We start from the raw sequence: 22,445 nt of genomic DNA on the forward strand, positions 1-22,445 counted from the left end.
CAAAACTGCATGGCAATTGCTTTTGACACGAACAAGTATGCTGGCCTAGCTATAGGCTACATGTATTTAGTCATTTGAGCGCTGACTAAACAGTCAGGAAGTAACTGTTAACACATTTAAGAAGCGAACATTAAGGAATTCCATCAGCACAAGGAGTTGTATCAGCAGAATCGTGCTGGCGAGCAATCCCAATAAGTGGCACTCTGTATTGGCTCCAATTCGGCCTTCATTTCCTGTGGTCACTGCCCTTCCCCCATTCCACGTGTGTGTGTGCAAATCAATATTTAATGCCAAGTCCCTGATAATAGGGAGTGCAATGAATTTTTAAAGAGATACCCTCTTTACTGTCCATCTGTGTTCCATCTTCCCTGCTGTGTGTATTTAAAAATACAGAAGGAGAGAGACAAGAGTGGGTACAAAGGTTTTTTTTGCTTCTGGAGTTTTCTAGCCTGAGAATGGTAGTGTAATGGGAGAAGGGTTAGGCAATGGACAGTCGGGAGGTCAACACAATTATTTCTGAAGCACTATCCGCCTTGTTTGTGGACAAGCAGCAGATTCCCCTTCAACACAATGACTGTTGTGATTAGTCAACTTTAAGGAACGTGGTAATTGTTATCCTAAAAGGACCAAAAATACAAAAATCCCAGATAACGATTTCCAGGCGAAACCACTAAGTTAAACGCTAATAATTTTACTTAAAAATGTCTCTCTATTTAAAAAGTGCTTGCAATGATCTTTGAATTGGACAGGTTATAGAGGTCTGAATACACTGCATGCTGTCATCATAATTAAAACGTGTTTGAACAAATAGAAGAGGTGAATATGTATGTCTACACACTAGCTGCAGGGTTAATCAGTCAGTTCTGAACAGGGAGGTAAAACATGGAGTTTACCCTCTCATGGTTCTACAGTGCATCCATTTTATGCTAAATATTTTGCTGTGCGACCTAGACTTAATTTAGGAGCCAAAGTGCGGCTAGAAAAATCTAAGATTCTAGCTTGAATCATTTCTAATATTTTTCATTGTGCTTCTAAATTCCTTTGCGTGCGCCTACATTTTCCAACTTAGGCGCACACTTGCTCCTTGTAAAAAAAGGTCAGTGTTGTCACGCCCTAACCATAGAGAGCCTTTTATGCTCTATTTTGGTTAGGTCGGGGTGTGACTAGGGTGGGTTATGTAGGTTATTGTATGTCTATATTGGCCTCGTATGGTTCCCAATCAGAGGCAGCTGTTTATTGTTGTCTCTGATTGGGGATCATATTTAGGCAGCCTTTTCCCACTGGGTTTTGTGGGATATTGTTTTTTTGGTTAGTTGCCTGTGAGCACGCCATTAGCTTCACGTTTCAATTGTGCTTTATTGTTTTTTTGTGCCGGTTCACTAAATAAATATGTTGAACCCATACCACGCTGCACTTTGGTCCGACAATCCTTACAACGACGTTCGTGACAAGTGTAGAACCCTGCCTCTGGTGAATGAGCACCAAGGCTGCTTCTGAAATGGCACCCTATTCCCTAGATAGTGCACTACTTCCTGGACAAAAGTAGTACAGTGAACAGGGTGCCATTTTGGACATAACACAGGTACATTTTCACTGTGGAAGTAGCCCCAAAAGCACCAGATTCTCACCTCATGTGATTGTGATAATGGATGGTTATGATGACCTATGCCTTATCAGATGTCAAATAGTAACAGATACATGTAGGCCTACATGTTGGTAGAGAAAAGAAAAGAAAAGTGAAAGATTCTCCGTCATGTTTGAGGGAGTAAACAACTCAGAATGGAAAAAGAGGGCCAGGTAGTAGTAAAACAAGTGCTGTCATATAAAAATATCTGAGGATAGGTGTATGTATAGGGGCCAGGGGGTGGGGATGGGTCTCACTAAAATAACACAGTTCAAATGGCACTATACCAGGGGCAAATCAGTTTAACTGGCAAACATTATCCACTGCTAGTATAATTTGATATCCACCCAATGAATCATTTTTTAAATTCAGCTGCCTCTGGCAGATATATTCTATCAGAGGCTAGTGGCAACCTGCCTAGAAAAGTTGATGAATTAATGACCACATATTTTATCAGACCTCCGCCCAGACCACATTGAGGCTGATTTAGTCAGACCTTTCTTCAGCCAAGAGCATAGACACTCCTATGTTTCATGACCAGGTTTGACTAAAGGCAGCTATACACTGGCTGTCATGTAACATGGACATCCATAATACGCTCACCTGAATGTCTAGTTTGTATGTAGGGCCCACATATCAGATTGGAATGGTTCCAACTGGCACAGACTGATAGAGACATGCAGCATTCTGAGAGGGTCCAGAAGGGACAGATTATCACGCTCCCTCAGGCACATTCCAACTGCCTCCACCCACCTACCCAAAATAAACTCTACAGTCTTAACCCCTTCCTCCCCAGGGAGAGGCACAGACCATCACAATACTTCTACTCAGCTATTATCGTAAGAAAAACACATTTAACTGGGGGGGAGGGGTAGGCAAAGAAAAAACATACTGCCACTCTTAATTATTAACTGTCAACAATATTCATCATTTCTGAGGTAACCATGATATAACTCGGATCATTTCAGCAACACTAACCATGTTTCCATTCACAGTTTTTATGCGAATAAAGTCATACCGTACAAAATAAAATCCGGACAGCTGTGATAGAAACAGGAAGTTTCGATTCAAATTTTATAAATGCCGACAGATCATTTGTTTGTTTGACATGGTGGGATTTTTTTGTGTCTGTAAAATGTATTCTGCGAGAAATGGCGGTGGAAATGCCTTTATGTGCAAATATTAATATAATGGCCATCGTCCTCTCACTACGACTCGGTAAACCATGCAGTTTGTCAGGCTGAAGATGAAATAAGATGAACTTCACAGGGTGGTGAAAGTGCACAGTGCTTCTTTCCAATAAATACCGAGGATCTTATTCTGGTGACATGATGATCGATGCTTGACAGCCGTTTGACAAATAGAAATATTCTCTCTTATCCATAATAGTCTCACCATGTAGACTGTATCCGCAAGCTGTCGGCTAGAGCGCACGTGCCGAGACCAGAGTAGGCACATTTGCTATTTGTGAGAAAACTGTAGAGTTGAAAATGCGATGGAAACATATGGAACTTTTAAAAAATGATTCGTACATGAAAACTTAAGGGAAAAGGTACATTTTTCAGGACGTCATCACGCGCTGATTTTTATCTGCAACAAGACAATTTGGTGGAAATCCACCACTGGTGGAAAAACGTGAATATTCACAGGGTAATCCGTCGCCAATTGGATGGAAACCTAGCTACTGACATTTCCTGATAACATGTACTACAACATGACAAATGCAACACATTTTGCAGTGGGTCTTATAACACAGTCAAACATTTGTTGAAAGCAACAATTTAAGTAACTCACATTAAAAAGGCATATATGCTTTTAGATAAACTCATAAGACGTGTAATTATGGTTTAAAAAAATCTAGTTACACTGTAATATGACCAAGTACACAAACTCCTCTATACATTACCACCATTTTTGTGTCATTATTACATAACTTCCGAAGTCTGATCAAATAATGACAATCTGTGTAGCAAACCTTGCATTTCCCAATTTTTCTAAAATACCCTGTGGCAGCGTTTACAGCGGCTGGCTTATGTAGAAGTGCATATTTCTGACAGCTAGGCATGTTAGTGCTAACAATCATGTTTTATGGTTGATAACACTTTGTTTTCACACCAGATAATATCATTTAGGTTTAAATAATGCAATTGAATTCACAGGTTTAACCTATTATTTTCCCACAACTAACTTTTAGCATTGCTAAACCAGGCATTAGCTACAATGGAAATATATGCATAAACAATGTGGATGCAGGACTGCCCTGTGTCCTGCACATGTTTTGTTTTTGCCATTTGCCATTGTTTTACGCTAGGAGTATAAATGCAATGTCCCAGATTTAAATGTATGTACCAAATGGTTAATGTTTGTTCTTGAGAGCAACTAAATGTACGACTGCGCTCAACTACAGCTACTCATAACCAAAATCCTTTACAGTAAACACGAGACTGCTAAGGAAGTTTAAAGGTAGACTCAGCATATATGACATCCTCATACACAACTAGGCGTCTTCCTGCTTACATCAACAGAATTGAAATTTGCCAGGACTCTTTCCAATGTGAGCATACCTCAATGGAGGGAGGGTGCAAATGGGAGAGCCCCGCTGTGTATTATGATATCCTACTACTACTGAGTGTACTATAACATTTACATTTTTGTCATTTAGCAGACTCTCTATCCAGAGTATACAGGGGCAATATGGGTTAAGTGACATGTTACAGGGCTTCTTTCCAATAAATACCGAGGATCTTATTCTGGTGACATGATGATCGATGCTTGACAGCCGTTTGACAAATAGAAATATTCTCTCTTATCCATAATAGTCTCACCATGTAGACTGTATCCGCAAGCTGTCGGCTAGAGCGCACGTGCCGAGACCAGAGTAGGCACATTTGCTATTTGTGAGAAAACTGTAGAGTTGAAAATGCGATGGAAACATATGGAACTTTTAAAAAATGATTCGTACATGAAAACTTAAGGGAAAAGGTACATTTTTCAGGACGTCATCACGCGCTGATTTTTATCTGCAACAAGACAATTTGGTGGAAATCCACCACTGGTGGAAAAACGTGAATATTCACAGGGTAATCCGTCGCCAATTGGATGGAAACCTAGCTACTGACATTTCCTGATAACATGTACTACAACATGACAAATGCAACACATTTTGCAGTGGGTCTTATAACACAGTCAAACATTTGTTGAAAGCAACAATTTAAGTAACTCACATTAAAAAGGCATATATGCTTTTAGATAAACTCATAAGACGTGTAATTATGGTTTAAAAAAATCTAGTTACACTGTAATATGACCAAGTACACAAACTCCTCTATACATTACCACCATTTTTGTGTCATTATTACATAACTTCCGAAGTCTGATCAAATAATGACAATCTGTGTAGCAAACCTTGCATTTCCCAATTTTTCTAAAATACCCTGTGGCAGCGTTTACAGCGGCTGGCTTATGTAGAAGTGCATATTTCTGACAGCTAGGCATGTTAGTGCTAACAATCATGTTTTATGGTTGATAACACTTTGTTTTCACACCAGATAATATCATTTAGGTTTAAATAATGCAATTGAATTCACAGGTTTAACCTATTATTTTCCCACAACTAACTTTTAGCATTGCTAAACCAGGCATTAGCTACAATGGAAATATATGCATAAACAATGTGGATGCAGGACTGCCCTGTGTCCTGCACATGTTTTGTTTTTGCCATTTGCCATTGTTTTACGCTAGGAGTATAAATGCAATGTCCCAGATTTAAATGTATGTACCAAATGGTTAATGTTTGTTCTTGAGAGCAACTAAATGTACGACTGCGCTCAACTACAGCTACTCATAACCAAAATCCTTTACAGTAAACACGAGACTGCTAAGGAAGTTTAAAGGTAGACTCAGCATATATGACATCCTCATACACAACTAGGCGTCTTCCTGCTTACATCAACAGAATTGAAATTTGCCAGGACTCTTTCCAATGTGAGCATACCTCAATGGAGGGAGGGTGCAAATGGGAGAGCCCCGCTGTGTATTATGATATCCTACTACTACTGAGTGTACTATAACATTTACATTTTTGTCATTTAGCAGACTCTCTATCCAGAGTATACAGGGGCAATATGGGTTAAGTGACATGTTACAGGGCTCATGACAGACCCCCCCCCCCCCCCCCCGAGTCCTACCTGTCTGAACTGCTCTTCGTAGGTCCAGTCCCCATGGTCCAGACCACCCAGCTGGCTCTGGGATCCATGTGGGGGGAGGATGGCCGCTCTGGGCTCCTGGTCTAGGTCGGTGCTGGGCCGGGCCGGTTTCAGCAGCTGGGAGTGGGGGTGCAGCTGGCGGTGAGGCAGCAGCAGGATGCCCTTCCCCGGGGCCACCGCCTCCCGGCCTGTAGGCAGGCCCTCGTTGACTAGCTCGTCCTCGTAGTCCTCTTCCATCTCCCCCTCAAAGTCCTCCTCATCCCACTTCTGCTTTCTGCAGCCGAGAGAAAAGCCACACCACCCGCATGTTACAACACCATACACAAAATGGCATATACCTGAAATATACCTGTATACTGGTGCACTTGTGTAACCAGTAAGGGCAATGATCACATCCGATGGAAAGCTAGCTAACACACTATTGAAACTTTAAAAAGGTGTTGCATTATATAGGCTAAATGGTAAAGATTGAGGAAATGTGTATGAAACGCTCACCCATTACAAATGAACAAAGACCAGACAAAACCCTAGACCAGAGCAAAGCACCCAGTCAGACATTCAAGGTGAAATGAAGACAACAGGGTAGAAGAATGAGGCAGTCCTACTCACATCTGCTCCTCTTCCACAGAGTCCATCATATCCTTGTACTGCTCCTCTCCTTCCTCATCCTCGTCATCCTCCTCCTCTCCCTTAATGCTGCGCTCTGAAGTGGGGCTGTCTGAGGCCCTCTGCAGCCCTGCCGCCACTGCTCTCATGGCTGCCAGCGCCGCCATCTGGGCGTGCTCCGCCTCGGGGGCGGGGCTTCCCATCAGCTCATCCCCAATGCGGGCGGAGGTACATCCGTGACCCTGCAGAGCGCCACCCTGCTGCAGCTGCTGCTGCTCCAGTTCCATCAGCAACTTGGCCCTCTGCTGCCTGTGAAGGTTCTCCATCACGGCTTGAAGCTTCATCTCAAGGGAAAGTGATGCACCAGTCAGTGGTCTCCTTCCCTTCCCCCCTGAACAGCTCCAGTCACAGGGGCCGGTGGGGGCTGCCACCTCTCTAAGTCCTGATGCTGAGGGGCTGGATAGAAGGCCTGACCAACTAACTCAGCGGCTGCAGAGCTCTTTTGACGGGTAGGTTCTTGAAGAGTGGGAAGGGTTCTTAGAGCGATGAGACATGCACTCGGACACTGTCCACAGCTCCCGAGCCGGAAGACTTGTGCCGTTTCTCAGTGCAGGGAAGGTCAGTGAAGTCTCACCACTTAGCAGCGTCCATGTGAGTGCTGTACTTAAGAACTAGTGGCTGAAGATCTCTCTGTGGACTTCACGGGAAGGGCTTTACCAGGGCCGGTGGAAAAGAGAAAAACACGTGAGACAAAGCACCAGCCACTGCTTCAACATTTTTCACATGTTGGTAAGCACCCACAGTACCAGTCAAAAGTTTAGACACCTACTCATTCAAGGGTTGTTCTTTATTTTTACTATTTTCTACATTGTAGAATAATAGTGAAGACATCAAAACTATGAAATAACAAATATGGAATCATGTAGGGATGGGATCATGTAGTAAACAAAATAAAAAGTGTTAAACAAATCAAAATATATTTTCTATTTGAGATTCTTCAAAGTAGCCACCCTTTGCCTTGATGACAGCTTTGCACACACTTGGCATTCTCTCAACCAGCTCCATGAGGTAGTCACCTGGAATGCATTTCAATTAACAGGTGTGCCTTGTTAAAAGGTAATTTGTGTTATTTCTTTCCTTCTTAATGCGTTTGAGCCAATCAGTTGTGTTGTGACAAGGTAGGGGTGGTATACAGAAGATAGCCCTATTTGGTAAAAGACCAAATCCATATTATGGCAAGAACAGCTCAAATAAGCAAAGAGAAATGACAATCCATCATTACTTTAAGACATGAAAGCCAGTCAATTTGGAAAATGTCTATGCATGCCAACCTTGTGATCTCAATCAGTTTCATGGGAAGATGCATTTAGATCTTGAGTTATGTAAGCTACAGCAGGGTTTCCCCAAAGTCGGTCCTGGGGCCCCCCTGGGTACATGTTTTGCACTACACAGGTGATTCAAATTACCAACTCATCATCAAGCTTGATTGGTTGAATCAGTTGGCACTACACAAAGCAAAAACAAGACATGCATGGGGGGGGGGGCATAAACAAGTTTATTTTGCCTAGTGGTGCGCGCTGTTGAGTATTGGCCACCATTCGCACAATCATTATAAAATCCTATAATTAAAGAGGTGGTATTTTTGTCTTAAAGTTGCGTTATACTATGCTATTATATTCGGTTCTGTATAATACTGTCATTATGTGATCTTTCAGACATTGATTCAGCTTTCTTAAATGAGCACCATTCGCCAGAGTAGTCTGTTCTCTGGGTAGCCGAACGAGTAGAGACGGTGCGCAAAGTAAAGAATCCTGCGCAGAAGCTTCTGACCTTTAGCTGTCGGGAAGAGGGGTCTAGAGAAGTTGGATCCGCAGCCACTCAGTTTCATTTGAACGACAGGGTGGACTGTAACAGGGTTGACCATTTTCTCTTAAATGTGTGTTGTGTGCAACAGGGAGGGGCAATTGAATACAAGCCTAACAAAAAATGTAAACTAGCCTATCTTTCTATGGGTAACAGGGTCAACGTGTTACGCTCATCAGCTTTGACACTATGATTTCACTAATAGATGTTCAATGTTTCTTAATTATAATATCTATATTTAAGGAATAGTTTTAACATATTAAAACGAGAGTTCAACTCACAGGAGAGGGTTGACCTTCAACCTGAGGGACAAACGTAAATGAATCACATTAGAAAAGTAAAAATCTTCAAGAAATTCCTTTCCCAAAGTTACAAAATAACTAGGGCTTTACAGTGATGGTAGAAACTTGGGAAAATCTTGGGGTTAGGTGGGTTAAAATATTCCTAGAAGTTGGTCAAACATTACGTGAGACAAGCCAAAATTGGGATTTTCTGAGAAAACAAAGGACATACTTTAATGACAACACACTGCTATTAGAATGGTTTTGTTTCATTTAGTTAGATGTCTGTGATCCAACAGTTAAATTTAGTGTTTTACCAACATTTACACACATAATGGCTGAAGGACATAAAAAGGCACCCTATTCATGGTAGGACATATTTTTGGTCAGAAATTCAAATATAAGGGGGAAATCCATGACACAGCCCCGATTTGCATGACCAGTATGCAATTTGTCCAATAAAACATTACTCAGAGTATTTTCTAGGATGACTAAGACCTATTTGTACTGTACTCAAATGACTCACATGAACAGCAATTCATAGGGAGATATGCCAGATTTGACACCTACAGTGCCTTCAGAAAGTATTCATAACCCTTGACTTATTCCACATTTTGTTGTGTTACAGCCTGGGTTCAAAATGGATTAAATATAATTTTCTCTCGCCCATCAACAACCAATACCCCATAATGACAAAGTGAAAATATGTTTTTAGAAATTGCTTTACATTTATTGAAAATGAAATACAGAAATGTCTCATTTACATAAGTATTCACACCCCTGAGTCAATACATGTTAGAATCCCCTTTGGCAGCGATTACAGCTCTGAGTCTTTCTGGGTAAGAGCTTTCCACACCTGGATTGTGCAACATTTGCCCATAATTATTTTCAAAATTCTTCTGTTAAATTGGTTATTAATCATTGCTAGACAATCATTTTCAGGTCTTTCCATAGATTTTCAAGTAGATTTAAGTCAAAACTGTAACTCAGACATATTCACTGTCTTCCTGGTAACCATCAAATGTGGAAAAAGTCAAGGGGGTGTGAATACTTTCTGAAGACACTGTAGTTGCTTCTACGGTCTCCATTTTGACTGAACAAGGCCTAGGTCACATCTAGGTCAGAACAAAGATAAGCTTTACACATGTTGCTCTAGAAACAATAGGACACACTGACAGGGATATGAAGACAGATTCTCCTAGCAGGTGTTGAACAGACCAGGTTGCCTCTGGAATGACACCCTGGCCAATACCCTGTACTGCACTGCTTTTGACCATGGGCCTATGACTCCAGTCATGAGTGTTCACGATGAATGTGCTTCTTTACAAAATCTACTGCTTTCACATAGGATTCACTTATTTTGCCTGTAAAATAAATTGACCAATGCTTATATGACCCCCTTACAAACAGGCCCATTTTGTACCACATTCTTGCCTGCATACTCCTCCTTTTAAACCTCCCATGAGCATGCTGGGATGCCGGGGAGGAGAGGTAGTAGTGGTGTGCAGATGTGGGTGGGCGTCTATTTGAATAAATCCATTGAATATACACCATCAAAAAGAAATCCATTATTAATTCGTTTAGGCAGGTCCTAAGAAACATAAGAGTAACGAAATGCATTTTCAAAACAATAAAATGGCATGGTTTGAGTTGAATTATTCTACACCCAAATGAATTAAATCAATAGTTCATTATTTTGTTCATTAAACAGACAAGACACACCTACCACGATCACAGTCAACACACATATTTTGTATTAAGAATATAATGGAATATAACAGAATAAAATACAAAGAATATTTTCCCCGACTGAAAATAATAGCAATCCTATTTTCAAAAGCTGTCTTGTGTTCATATTTCACGACCTCCGTTGGCTTTTGGAGTTTCCTATACGCAATCGGGCAAAATAATAGGCCTACACTTGATTTGGGCTGCATTATTGCATGCTAAAAGTTTCTGATCAGTGATAAATGAGCAAACGAATAGATGAGCTATACCACCTCCACTTTTTTACCGAAATGATTACTAGGTCGTTAAGCGGAAAGTAAAAAAGTTTTGGCTTTGATACCGGCAATACCTTTAAGATAAAATGAAAAGGCGGAAAAAAAGTTTGCGGTACGGTAAAGTTGGCAGAAAAACGTCTTAGTATGAATGGGATAATACAGTGACTAAAACAGCACTGGCAAACCTCTTTGTCCCTTCTATGGGCTTGTGTGTCAGCAGACAAGAAATAAACACCAGATGAACAGTTGTACTAGCAGAGGTGAGAGACATTCAATATTGATTCACGCAACATTATTTTCTGGCACAGAGGGCAACTGTGTCACTGCAGTTGTTGGATCCAAACAGTAGCTATAGAACATCATATAATACATGGCCAAAAGTATGTAGACATGCTCGTCGAACATCTCATGCCAAAATCATGGGCATTAATATGGAGTTTGTCCTCCCTTTGCTACTATAACAGGCTCCACTCTTCTGGGAAGGCTTTTCACTAGATGTTGGAACATTGCTGCGGGGACTTGCTTCCATTCAGCCACAAGAGTATTAGTGAGGTCAGGTGCTAATGTTGGGGGATTAGGCCTGGCTCACAGTCAGCGTTCCAATTTATCCCAAAGGTGTTTGATGGGGTTGAGGTCAGGGCTCTGTGCAGGCCAGTCAAGTTCTTCTACAACGATCTCGACAAACCGTTAAGATTTCCCTTCACTGGAACTAAGGGACCTAGCCCAAACCATTATTCCTCCTCCACCAAACTCTTCAGTTGGCACTAAGCATTGGGGCAGGTAGTGTTCTCCTGCATCTGACAAACCCAGATTAGTCCGTCGGACTGCCAGATGGTGAAGCGTGATTCATTACTCTAGAGAACGTGTTTCCACTGCTCCAGAGTCCAATGGCGGCGACCTTTACACCACTCCAACCGATGAATGGCATTGCGCATGGTGATCTTAGGCTTGTGTGCGACTGCTCGGCCATACTTTTGGCCATATATCGTATCATATTGTATCAACTTCTATAGCACTATGGTAACAAGTATCTTGTCTATTTATTGCAACCATAAAACTAGACTAGAGGTTACAGACCAAAACTGTGGTGTTGCTATTACATTCTAAACATACATGTTGAATCATCAACAGTCAAATGCATTGACCATAATTATTTATCTTACGCCAATTTGCAGCCCCCAATGTTTCACAATACAGTTTCATTAGCCAGTGGTTAAGCCCAATTCAAAAAACTGACCGCTTCACGAATTTGGCACAAAATGTGCTTCCCTATATTTGGAAATATTCCATTACAGAGACACACCATAGCAGAACAGCAAACTGCTTTCAAGGTCTTTGCTGTTCCTGATTAAAATACATTGAATTGTGGGAGGTGTTAGTGGTTTCTCTGCTTCAAATGCCTTTTTTGGTGGTCAACATCTTTGATTTCCTACAGACATGGCAAGATAGAGTGAGGACTGTATGTGTTAGATCATCCATTCATCATTCTGATTGTCAATAGGGAACAATGAAGCACTGCATCGCATTAATCACCATTATATAAACAACTTTGGGACTATATCAAAGATTCATGTGATTGCATAATAATGCCATTATCATTCGTCTTTGTTGATGTAAAACTGATGTAGGTGTGGTCAGCCTTCTGGTACAAACAAGTTATTTTGCGTCACAGGTGGTGAATGGCTAGGGCAAACTGAGTAACTTCAGTATACTGCTCTACACTACACACAATGTGAACCACAACCTTGAGTCAATCACTGTATCATTGCAACCTATTTAAATGTATTTTGGCTTCAAACTACAGCAATGGACACGCATAAGTGATCTGACCATAGGGTTATTGTTGGAGGCTAGATGAAACTGGATGAGGGGGGAACTGCCACGAAGCCAACCGGGTGGACAGCCGGTTTAAAAGAAGGATAAGGGACGAATGATGAGAGCTATTGGGTTAATCCTCTGGTTACCTACTGGCACAGAGGCTGCGGGAGGGGTGAGGGTGGAAGATTGTGAGGTCTGAACAAACAGGACAAAGAGATAAGGAAAGCGCTAAGGGTCTAATTCCAAAGTGATAAAGGGTCTCTGCCGCCTCACATAAAGGGTGCTCTAATATTCAACTATAGTCTCCTAAAGAACACATGAGACAGTACAGAGCACTAATATATAAGGTCCTTTTCTAAAACCTGGTCAATAGTGCTGGTCTTGATTACTGGTATGTGGTATTCTGTCACATTCCTCCAAGTATTACCTCTGGAGAGAATAACACTGCTTTTATTGAGCCCATTACACTAACAACACGATCATTCAGGAAGTGTCACCAGCACTTTCCACCAACCTCTTCCACAATACATTCAGAATGGGGCTCAAATCTGATTAGCAAAGCCAGCCATTAAATTACGTTGGTCGAATTTCAGAATAATCGTAATCCAATGATCTCCTTATTATAAAAGTTTAGAGGAATTTTGGGGAGTTTTCAATCAAACACACATATTCAGCCATTTTGAAAATGCTGACACAGGTAGTAACCTACTGACTATTCACTTCAATATAGTCCTGATGGAATGAAACTGCAAACCAGTTTTTATTCATTTTTCAGAGCAAAAGCATGGTCAATCAATGGGACTGAAAATACATGAAGGATGGATGGATTGACTATGGCCTGTGCTCATCTCTGAATGATAGGCTAACACTAGGCTAGCAACAAGGCTAGCAACAACCCTGCTATCAAGAGCAGCATTGTACTCTCCATTGAGCCATGGGAGGGAAATAGTGTGACGTGGAAGTCAACCTACGATTGGCGTAGTCAGGATTTCAGTTGAAACTAGGGCTGTGGCGATCACAAAATTGTCAGCCGCTGATTGTCAAACAAATAACGGTCGGTCTCACGGTAATTTACATGAACACATTTAGCATCTCCTGGATTCCACACAGATGCAGACCTTTGGGAACATCTACATTTTAAAAAGTCGAATAAATCCATGCAATATAGCCTACACCTTCACAAAAAATACATGATTTATTTTAGACGGGTCTAAAGAAGCATGATATGAAGAAAATTTGGTCTATTTCAGAAGAAAAGCATACAGAAGAAAAGAAAAGCATACTCTGTGGGCTACACTAGTTCATTTAGCAGACAAGATTTGCTTAGAATTCCGTGGCATTATTTTATATTATTATATACTATGAAGAATACAATTGAATAGAAAATATATTTTCTCCAAACGAGTGCGCACATGCAACTAATTTGTGTTGAGTGGTTAACAAAGAAATAGGTATGCTTAATTTAGAGTTATGTAACTTTAGTTCTACAAACGTAGGGCTATAGGTTTAGATTTTTAATACACTAATGCTGTATGATGCAACTGTAATGATGATTTAAAAAAAGGTACTTGTAAGGCATGGGCTCTGCTTTGTTTTTTGTGCAGGCTGTACACACTTTATCAGTCTCTCATTCACAATTTGACAAGCACTTGATAATGCCTCGAATTTCACGGCGGCATCCGCTTTGTGTGGCTGTAATGCACCCTAAAAAAATCCATGCCTTCTGATATCCAATGGCCGTTGTGCTGGAGTGCTGCGTTGTGCCCTTCTCCCTGAGTGCTGCCCGCTCTCACATGGCTCTCCATCATGTGATTGGGTATTTCTCACAGGCTACAAGTGAAGACAGACACATCGGGGATGCAACTGCACCTGTCCTTATCTAATTCTGAGGTGCATATTAAAGATATTGGAAGAATTGTCCACATTTACTTTTCATCAGCCAACAAAAAGAGTAGGCCTAACAAACAACAAAAGCACTAGCCTATGTCAATCTACTATCCCTATAGTACAAAAGTTGACCTATTCTGTGCTAGAAAAAAATATTCCAAACATAGTCTAGGACAGTTGTGGGATGTGATAGATCCCACTAGCATACAACCACTAGCATCAAAAATAAAAATTTTACGCAAAGTGGCTGACGCAACAGATCAGAACGTTTAGTTTTAAATGTCAAATAAATAAAAATGTATTAGTCACATCCGCCAAATACAACAACAGGTGTAGACCTTAGTGAAATGCTTACTTACGAGCCCCTAAACAACAATGCAGTTAAAAAAATTGAGATAAGAATAAGAAATAAAAGTAACAGGAAATTAAAGAGCTGCAGTAAAATAACAATAGCGAGACTATACACAGGGGGGTACCGGTACAGAGTCAATGTACGGGGCACCGGTTAGTTGAGGTAATAAACTCAGCAAAAAAAGAAACGTCCTCTCACTGTCACCTGCGTTTATTTTCAGTAAACTTAACATGTAAATATTTGTATGAACATAACAAGACTCAAAAACTGAGACAAACTGAACAAATTCCACAGACATGTGAATAACAGAAATGGAATAATGTGTCCGTGAACAAAGGGGGGATCAAAATCAAAAGTAACAGTCAGTACCTGGTGTGGCCACCAGCTGCATTAAATCTCCTCCTCATGGACAGCACCATATTTGCCTGTTCTTGCTGTGAGATGTTACCCCACTCTTCCACCAAGGCACCTGCAAGTTCCTGGATATTTCTGGGGGGAATGGCCTTAGCCCTCGCGCTCCGATCCAACAGGTCCCAGACGTGCTCAATGGGATTGAGATCCGGGCTCTTCTCTGGCCATAGCAGAACACTGACATTCCTGTCTTGCAGGAAATCACGCACAGAACGAGCAGTATGGCTGGTGGAATTGTCATGCTGGAGGGTCATGTCAGGATGAGCCTGCAGGAAGGGTACCACATGAGGAAGGAGTATGTCTTCACCTGTAACACACAGCGTTGAGATTGCCTGCAATGACAACAAGCTCAGTCCGATGATAATGTGACACACCGCCTCAGACAATGACGGACCCTCCACCTCGATCCCGCTCCAGAGTACAGGTCTCGTTGTAACGCTCATTCCTTCGACGATAAACGCGAATCCGACCATCACACCTGGTGAGACAAAACCGCGACTCGTCAGTAAAGAGCACTTTTTGCCAGTCCTGTCTGGTCCAGCGATGGTGGGTTTGTGCTCATAGGCAATGTAGTTGCCAGTGTTGTCTGGTGAGGACCTGCCTTACAACAGGCCTACAAGCCCTCAGTCCAGCCTCTCTCAGCCTATTGCGGACAGTATGAGCACTGATGGAGGGATTGTGCGTTCCTGGTGTAACTCGGGTAGTTGTTGTTGCCATCCTGTACCTGTCCCGCAGGTGTGATGTTCGGCTGTACCGATCCTGTGCAGGTGTTGTTACACGTGGTCTGTCACTGCGAGGATGATTAGCTGTCTGTCCGGTTTCCCTGTAGCGCCATCTTAGGTGTCTTACAGTACGGACATTGCAATTTATTGCCCTGGCCACATCTGCAGTCCTCATGCCTCCTTGCCTAAGGCACGTTCACGTTCACGCATGACCAGGGACCCTGGGCATCTTTCTTTTGGTGTTTTTCAGAGTCAGTAGAAAGGCCTCTTTAGTGTCCTCTTTAGTGTCCTAAGTTTTCATAACCTTGACCTTAATTGCTTACCGTCTGTAAGGTGTTAGTGTCTTAACGACAGTTCCACAGGTGCATGCTCATTAATTCTTTATGGTTCAAGCATGGGAAACCATGTTTAAACCCTTTACAATGAAGATGTCTGAAGTTATTTGGATTTTTACGAATTATCTTTGAAAGACAGGGTCCTGAAAAAGGGACGTTCCTTTTTTTGCTGAGTTCATGAAGGTAGAGATATTAAAGTGACTATGCACAGATGATAACAAGAGAGTAGCAGCGGTCAGCGGTGTAAGAGAGGTGGGGCAATGCAAATAGTCTGGATAGCCATTTGACTAGGTGTTCAGGAGTCTTATGGCTTGACTTTGCGCTCTGGTACCGCTTGCTGTGCGGTAGCAGAGAGAACAGTCTTTGACTAGGGGGGCTGGAGTCTTTGACAATTTTTAGGGCCTTCCTCTGACACCGCCTGGTATAGAGGTCCTGGATGGCAGGAAGCTTGGCCCCAGTGATGTACTGGGCCTTTCGCACTACCCTCTGTAGTGCCTTGTGGTCAGAGACCAAGCAGTTGCCATACCAGGCAGTGATGCAACCAGTCAGGATGCTCTCGATGGTGCAGCTGTAAAACCTTTTGAGGATCTGAGGACCCATGCCAAATCTTTTCAGCCTCCTGAGGGTGATTAGGTTTTGTCGTGCCTTCTTCTTGGTGTGCATGGACCATGTTAGTTTGTTGGTGATGTGGACACCAAGAAACTTGAAGCTCTCAACCTGCTCCACTGCAGCTCCGTCGATGAGAATGGAGGCGTGCTCGGTCCTCTTTTTCCTGTAGTCCACAATCATCTCCTTTGTCTTGATCATGTTGAGGGAGAGGTTGTTGATAAACTATTACGTTATTTCTTCATTATAAGTGCAGCAATGCGCACATGGCAGTAGGCTATAAGTGCAAATGTTCCAATAGCAGGAAAACACCATTATCAAAATAGTGAATTTTTAATGGTGAAAATGATCTTCCCCAAACTTGAAACTCACTGGCTGCTTATGTATGCCAGTTAGGCTCTAAACCCCTTGAAAAGCGGCATAATGTGCTTAATTTTATGAAGTTATTTGGCCACTTTAGTTGTGATACAAACCTCATCAAAAAATAAGCCTAAGGGCTAGGCTACATGAGGTGTGCAACCACGATTCGAAAAAGTTTAAACAAAAATAAGGCAGTTTCTTATGCTGGGCATTATTCACAAGTGATATTATATAATTCACAGGTGATAGGCTAATAGTCACTCATCAGACTATTCTTGATTTAATCTTGTCTTTACATATACTAAATAATATGTGTGTGATTCATTTTCAAGCCAGCCGGTGTGGCGGTAATACGGTCATCGCAACAGCCCTAATTGAGACTATACGTTCCAGATTGACCATGCAGAAGAGTAAACCAGCCACGTACTTCCAATAAGAAAGCTAAAATCAGAGAATAAGGTTGCTGTAATTGGAAAGTCATCAACAACTTAAGGAGATGTAACTAATTCAGTTTGATAGGTTCTCTCTACTGCAGCACCAGCAATGGCCATTGCAGTTTTGCTAGTGCTCAGTTGTCTAGGTTCTGACAACAGCACTCTGGCTTCTGAATCAATGGTGATCTTAACATATCAGATCTCCTGCGTAACAAACAACTAAACCTTGCACAGCTGTTGCAACTGTAAGACTACTCTTGTATAGGATGAATGAAGCACACATAGATGTTATTTGACCCCTGAAATGAAATTCTGCCTGTCGATACAGTTAGTTCTCTCTTGTGGATATTGGCCTTTCACTGCCCATTATCCATTATTCCCTGTTTGCACATAACATTGATAATGTCTGATTCTATTAATTCCTTTAAAAAGCACCATTATTTATATAATTTCCCGGAGATTTCAGAAACAGCCCTAGAAATGCATTTCCTAGATAAGACGCAGTGAGACTCACTTCCATGTTCACTCTTTACATGACACAGGATAATAATTCTCCCTAAGGACTGAGCTGAAGAGGCTGAACTTAATATGCGTATGAAGTGTATTTACATTGAAACACCAATGCCCCAAACTGGATTAACTTGTTGATTCATAAAATTGCAGAGGCCATAGTCACCACTAGCTGGCTTCTGCCCAACACCCTGTCTTGAACTCAGTCATTGTTACTAGCCAGCTACCACACAGTACTCTACCCTGCACCTTAGAGACTGCTGCCCTATGCACTGTCCATAGTCATTTAACACTGGTACCTTTAATCATGTTTACATACTGTTTTACCCACTTCATTTGCATATACTGTCTTCTAGTCATCCTATATAACTGCTGTACATACCTTTCCTATTCAGTATATATTCACACACACCGGACTCTGACATTGCTTGTTCTGATATTTCTTTGTATTTTGGGGATTTGTGTGCATTGTTAGGTATACTGCACCGTAGGAGCTAGAAACATAAGCATTTCGCTGCACCTGCAATAACCTGCGATGCCAATCAAATTTGATTCAATTTAATCTTGTACAACCCAGCCATTGTCTGGGTAAGTGAGGAGCGATAGGCAGGAAACAGCTCTTTGGCATGGATTCCTAATCTAGTCTGGTGAAATAATTTACACATACATGTGGGCTACATGACACATGCTGTGTGCCTGTGTATGCAAAACATGCAACCGACTCGGGAGCCCAGTCGGGAAAATATAGTTATCCAGTACCTCCGTCTTGATTTTATTCTGGAGGCAAGTTGCCAACTTGCTCATTCAGCACACATTCATGCCAAGGGGTGTAAATATGAAGCGCATATAAACTCCTAGATGGACACGTGCGAAGCTCTGTGTTGGTCTCAAGGCAGACACATGTAAGGATAGTCCTGGATGACTAGGACTCTGGCTTTCAATATAATTGCACTGGCAGTTGTCCACACAAAATGTATATCAATGTTATTGGTGGACAAATAACATGGCTCTTCCCACAGAGAGATTCTTACCCAAGCTTCATTCCACCTACATTACGTCACGATCAGTCTTCCGGGATTCCCCCATGGCTTCAACCCAAAGAGTGAAGTAGTGTTTTTCTTTTCCTTTTTTTGTCAGGGGAAACACAGAAACTGCTTGTGTGCCAGAAGGAGACTTTGAAATGTGGGTTTTGGCAAAGGAACTGCAGAAAACGAGCCAACTCACTACACTTCCTCCTTAAATGGCAGGGAAACTACAGTAGTGGAGTAAAGAGGCAGGCAGGCAGTTGGGGACCAGTCACACACACACACACACACATTTTGGGTTTGTGTGGTCACTGAGCAGCAGTAATAGAAAACGACATACGATATTACAATTATACAAGACAACAGATGTCAATTTACATTTTATAGTAACAAATATATCTGAGCAACAACAAGACGATGACAGTACAAAAGCATGATCACTACAAATAAAGCACTCAGTTCAAGCATACAGTATTTGACGTTGTTGAAGATTTATCCTCCTTTAAAAACAAAATCTCAATTCATTGGCCTTGTGGTTACTGTTCACTGATACTATAGACTTATTCAAATTGCTTACTTGTCTGTTATGAATATGTCTCGCAAATATCACAAGATGTATGTAATACGGCAAAACTAAATGTGTATTTAGAGGACGGTCATCCTTTGTGATATGAAGTCACTTGAAACCAATTACACTGTAGATGTAAGATTGGATAGTAACAATATTTCACCAATGTCATTTCTATCGTAACTATAGCTAAAACTGATATAAACGTGTCTATAAAAACGTACATTTCAACAGCAAACATAGGCCACATTTTTCTTCTTCATATTTTGCCAGTGTGTTCATAAACAACTACGCTGTGAGGCGAGTCTGTATTTTCAATGCACCTGGGAAAAGGAGACATTCACACAAGGCTATAGCAGAGAACTATTGGACGGATGTTAAGCTCATAGCTTAGAAACACGATAGCTCATTTCAAATGGGTTTTTAGCTATTGTAATGTATCGACAAGGATGAAGATGCTGTCACTGTTCTACAAATTGCCCTTGTTTGACTACTTTAAAAATAAATAAAATGACTGCTGATTGAATTCCAGATGCAACAACAGGATTAGTGTTGTGTTACTGGAAATAGTGAATCATTCTGTTACAACACTGAATTTATATTGAGCGTTCAAGACACAATGTGCAGAATCTCGTTGTTTACATAATTCCTGACATATTCTGTAAAACATAACTAGGTATCATTCCATTAAACAAAAGTATGAAGATCTCCAATAGTTTTTTTTTCACACAAGAAGAAAACAAGAAATAAAAAAAGAGGGAGGGACCAGGAATATTTTCCACAAAAGGTTAAAAAAAACGTTTAAAAAGTCAGCTGACTCCCCGGCTTCCTAGAAAAATTACTTTATCTCGAGACTACACCATGTACAAATCATATGATAGATGGTACATGTCCAACCAAAAGTACTTGTTTGTTTTCCGGCTCACTATTTCAGTTACAGTTTCCACTTTGATGGAACTACAAAAGCGCTTCCTCTGAACACATTCTAAACAATTTCTTGGACACAACATGTGGCCAGCTGTAACATCAATTCTGCCTTGACAAGGCATGTTATTCATTAGACTGCCTTCATTATGCAAAGACATTGGGCCTTTAAGATCTGAGCTTGATCGCCTACCATACGTTTCTAATTCAAAGAGGTCCAATCACTGAGCAAATCCCCCTTTTCTTAACGAGGACTCATTGCAGGCTAATATGGAGAATGGCCCGCCATTGGAAAAGGAATATGTATGGGATGCTGAGTTACAGTAGGCTATAAATATGGAACGGCACCAAGTGAGCAACTATGGTTTCATAATTTGGCATGCTGTCCACACAGATTTCAAGTAGAGATACTACCTTGGCTGGGCATGATAGTGAGATAAAATACTGTTTTGATGTATTTATTTTATTCATGTTAGCCTGACAAATAACAAACAAACAACAACATTGCATGTGTGTGTTTTCTGGACTCTTTTTTCCAAGAGTATATTGTAAGTCAGCCTCTGTATACACACAATGATTGAAAGTCTTAGCAAGTTCTTCCAGAGTTTAACCCTGGTTAGTCATCTCCAATGAAATCACAAATGCCATGCTTACAGCTCACCCAAGGGACATTTTTGTCACACACTTAAAAGAGACATGTGATGAGGCTTTCTCAAAACCTTTACAGGCCAGAATCAATGGATTACCAAATTGAAACCATAGACACAGGGACCTTATGTCATGATGTAGTAACAGTCAAAGAGATGACATTTGATTGTTGCAGATTTCATTTCCTTCCATACTGCTAGACCGAAACACCCTTTTTTGGGCACTTAAGTAAGACACTTCCTATCCCCTTGCTTTGCTCTACTTATTCAAATTTGCCATCTCAACATACAAGTTGGGCTGTCTAAACAAATATAGACATAGATGAATATACCACACATATACACATTATGCACTATAGTTGATACACATGTAGGCATTCATTAGCAATTTACAAAGCAAGGATGGCTTGTGCAATCGAATATTGGGGTAACACTGCTTGTGTATTAAAACTGTTAGAAAAAGGAGTTCCAAAAGGGGTTTCCAGCTGTTCCCACCTGGTTCCAGGTAGAACCCTTTTTTGTTCCAGGTAGAACACTTTGGGTTTCATGTAGAACCCTCTGTTGAAAGGGTTCTACATGGAACTGAAATGGGTTCTTTGTACCTGGAACCAAAAGGGTTCTACCTGGAACCACAAATTGTTATTCAAAGGGTTCTCCCATGGGGACAGCGGAAGAAACCTTGTAGGTTCTAAATAGCACCTTTTTTCCTAAGAGTGTAGTGTTTCCCCCTCACCATTCATCTAAATGCTGCAACTTTTATGCATCTACAAAAAGTCAATTCAATTCAAAAACAGACCAGCAGTGCTGAAAAGGCCCAATTGATTCCATGCAATATCATGTAATTTACCTGATAAATATAATAGGCCCATTGGTTTTTATATTCATAACTTTCATGAAAGTTTTTTGTTTTCTATTTAACTTGGCTTCAGGCCAGTTGTAAATACAGCTACCATATCTGTTTGCAACTTCCCCATTCCCCAGACTAACGTGACCATCACATTAGTGAGTGGCGCAGGGGTCTAAGGCACTGCATTGCAGTGCTAGAGGCGTCACTACATACCCGGGGTCAATCCCAGGCTGTTTCACAACCGTCTGTGATCGAGAGTCCCATAGGGCAGCACACAATTGGTCCAGCGTTGTCTGGGTTAGGGGAAGGTTTGGCCGGTATAGGCCGTCATTGTAAATAAGAATTTGTTCTTAACTGACTCGCCTAGTTAAATAATGGTTAAATAAAAAAAATAACACAGCACACTTTTTTATATTA

General features: G+C 41.3%; 1 protein-coding gene across 1 annotated transcript in view; it reads right to left on the reverse strand.

Annotated features, from left to right (window-relative positions):
• Positions 1 to 22,445, reverse strand: part of LOC129810927 (AT-rich interactive domain-containing protein 3A-like) — a 49,095-nt gene that overhangs the window by 26,033 nt on the left and 617 nt on the right. Inside the window, exons 2-3 of the mRNA XM_055861928.1 lie at positions 6,439 to 7,146; positions 5,812 to 6,103 (exon numbers count right to left, since the gene is read on the reverse strand). Coding sequence (XP_055717903.1) covers positions 5,812 to 6,103; positions 6,439 to 6,779 — 633 coding nt within the window. The 5' untranslated portion in view covers positions 6,780 to 7,146. The remainder of the gene's footprint in view (positions 1 to 5,811; positions 6,104 to 6,438; positions 7,147 to 22,445) is intronic.

The sequence above is a fragment of the Salvelinus fontinalis genome, chromosome 14, assembly GCF_029448725.1.
Source record: "Salvelinus fontinalis isolate EN_2023a chromosome 14, ASM2944872v1, whole genome shotgun sequence".
Lineage (NCBI taxonomy): Eukaryota > Metazoa > Chordata > Actinopteri > Salmoniformes > Salmonidae > Salvelinus > Salvelinus fontinalis.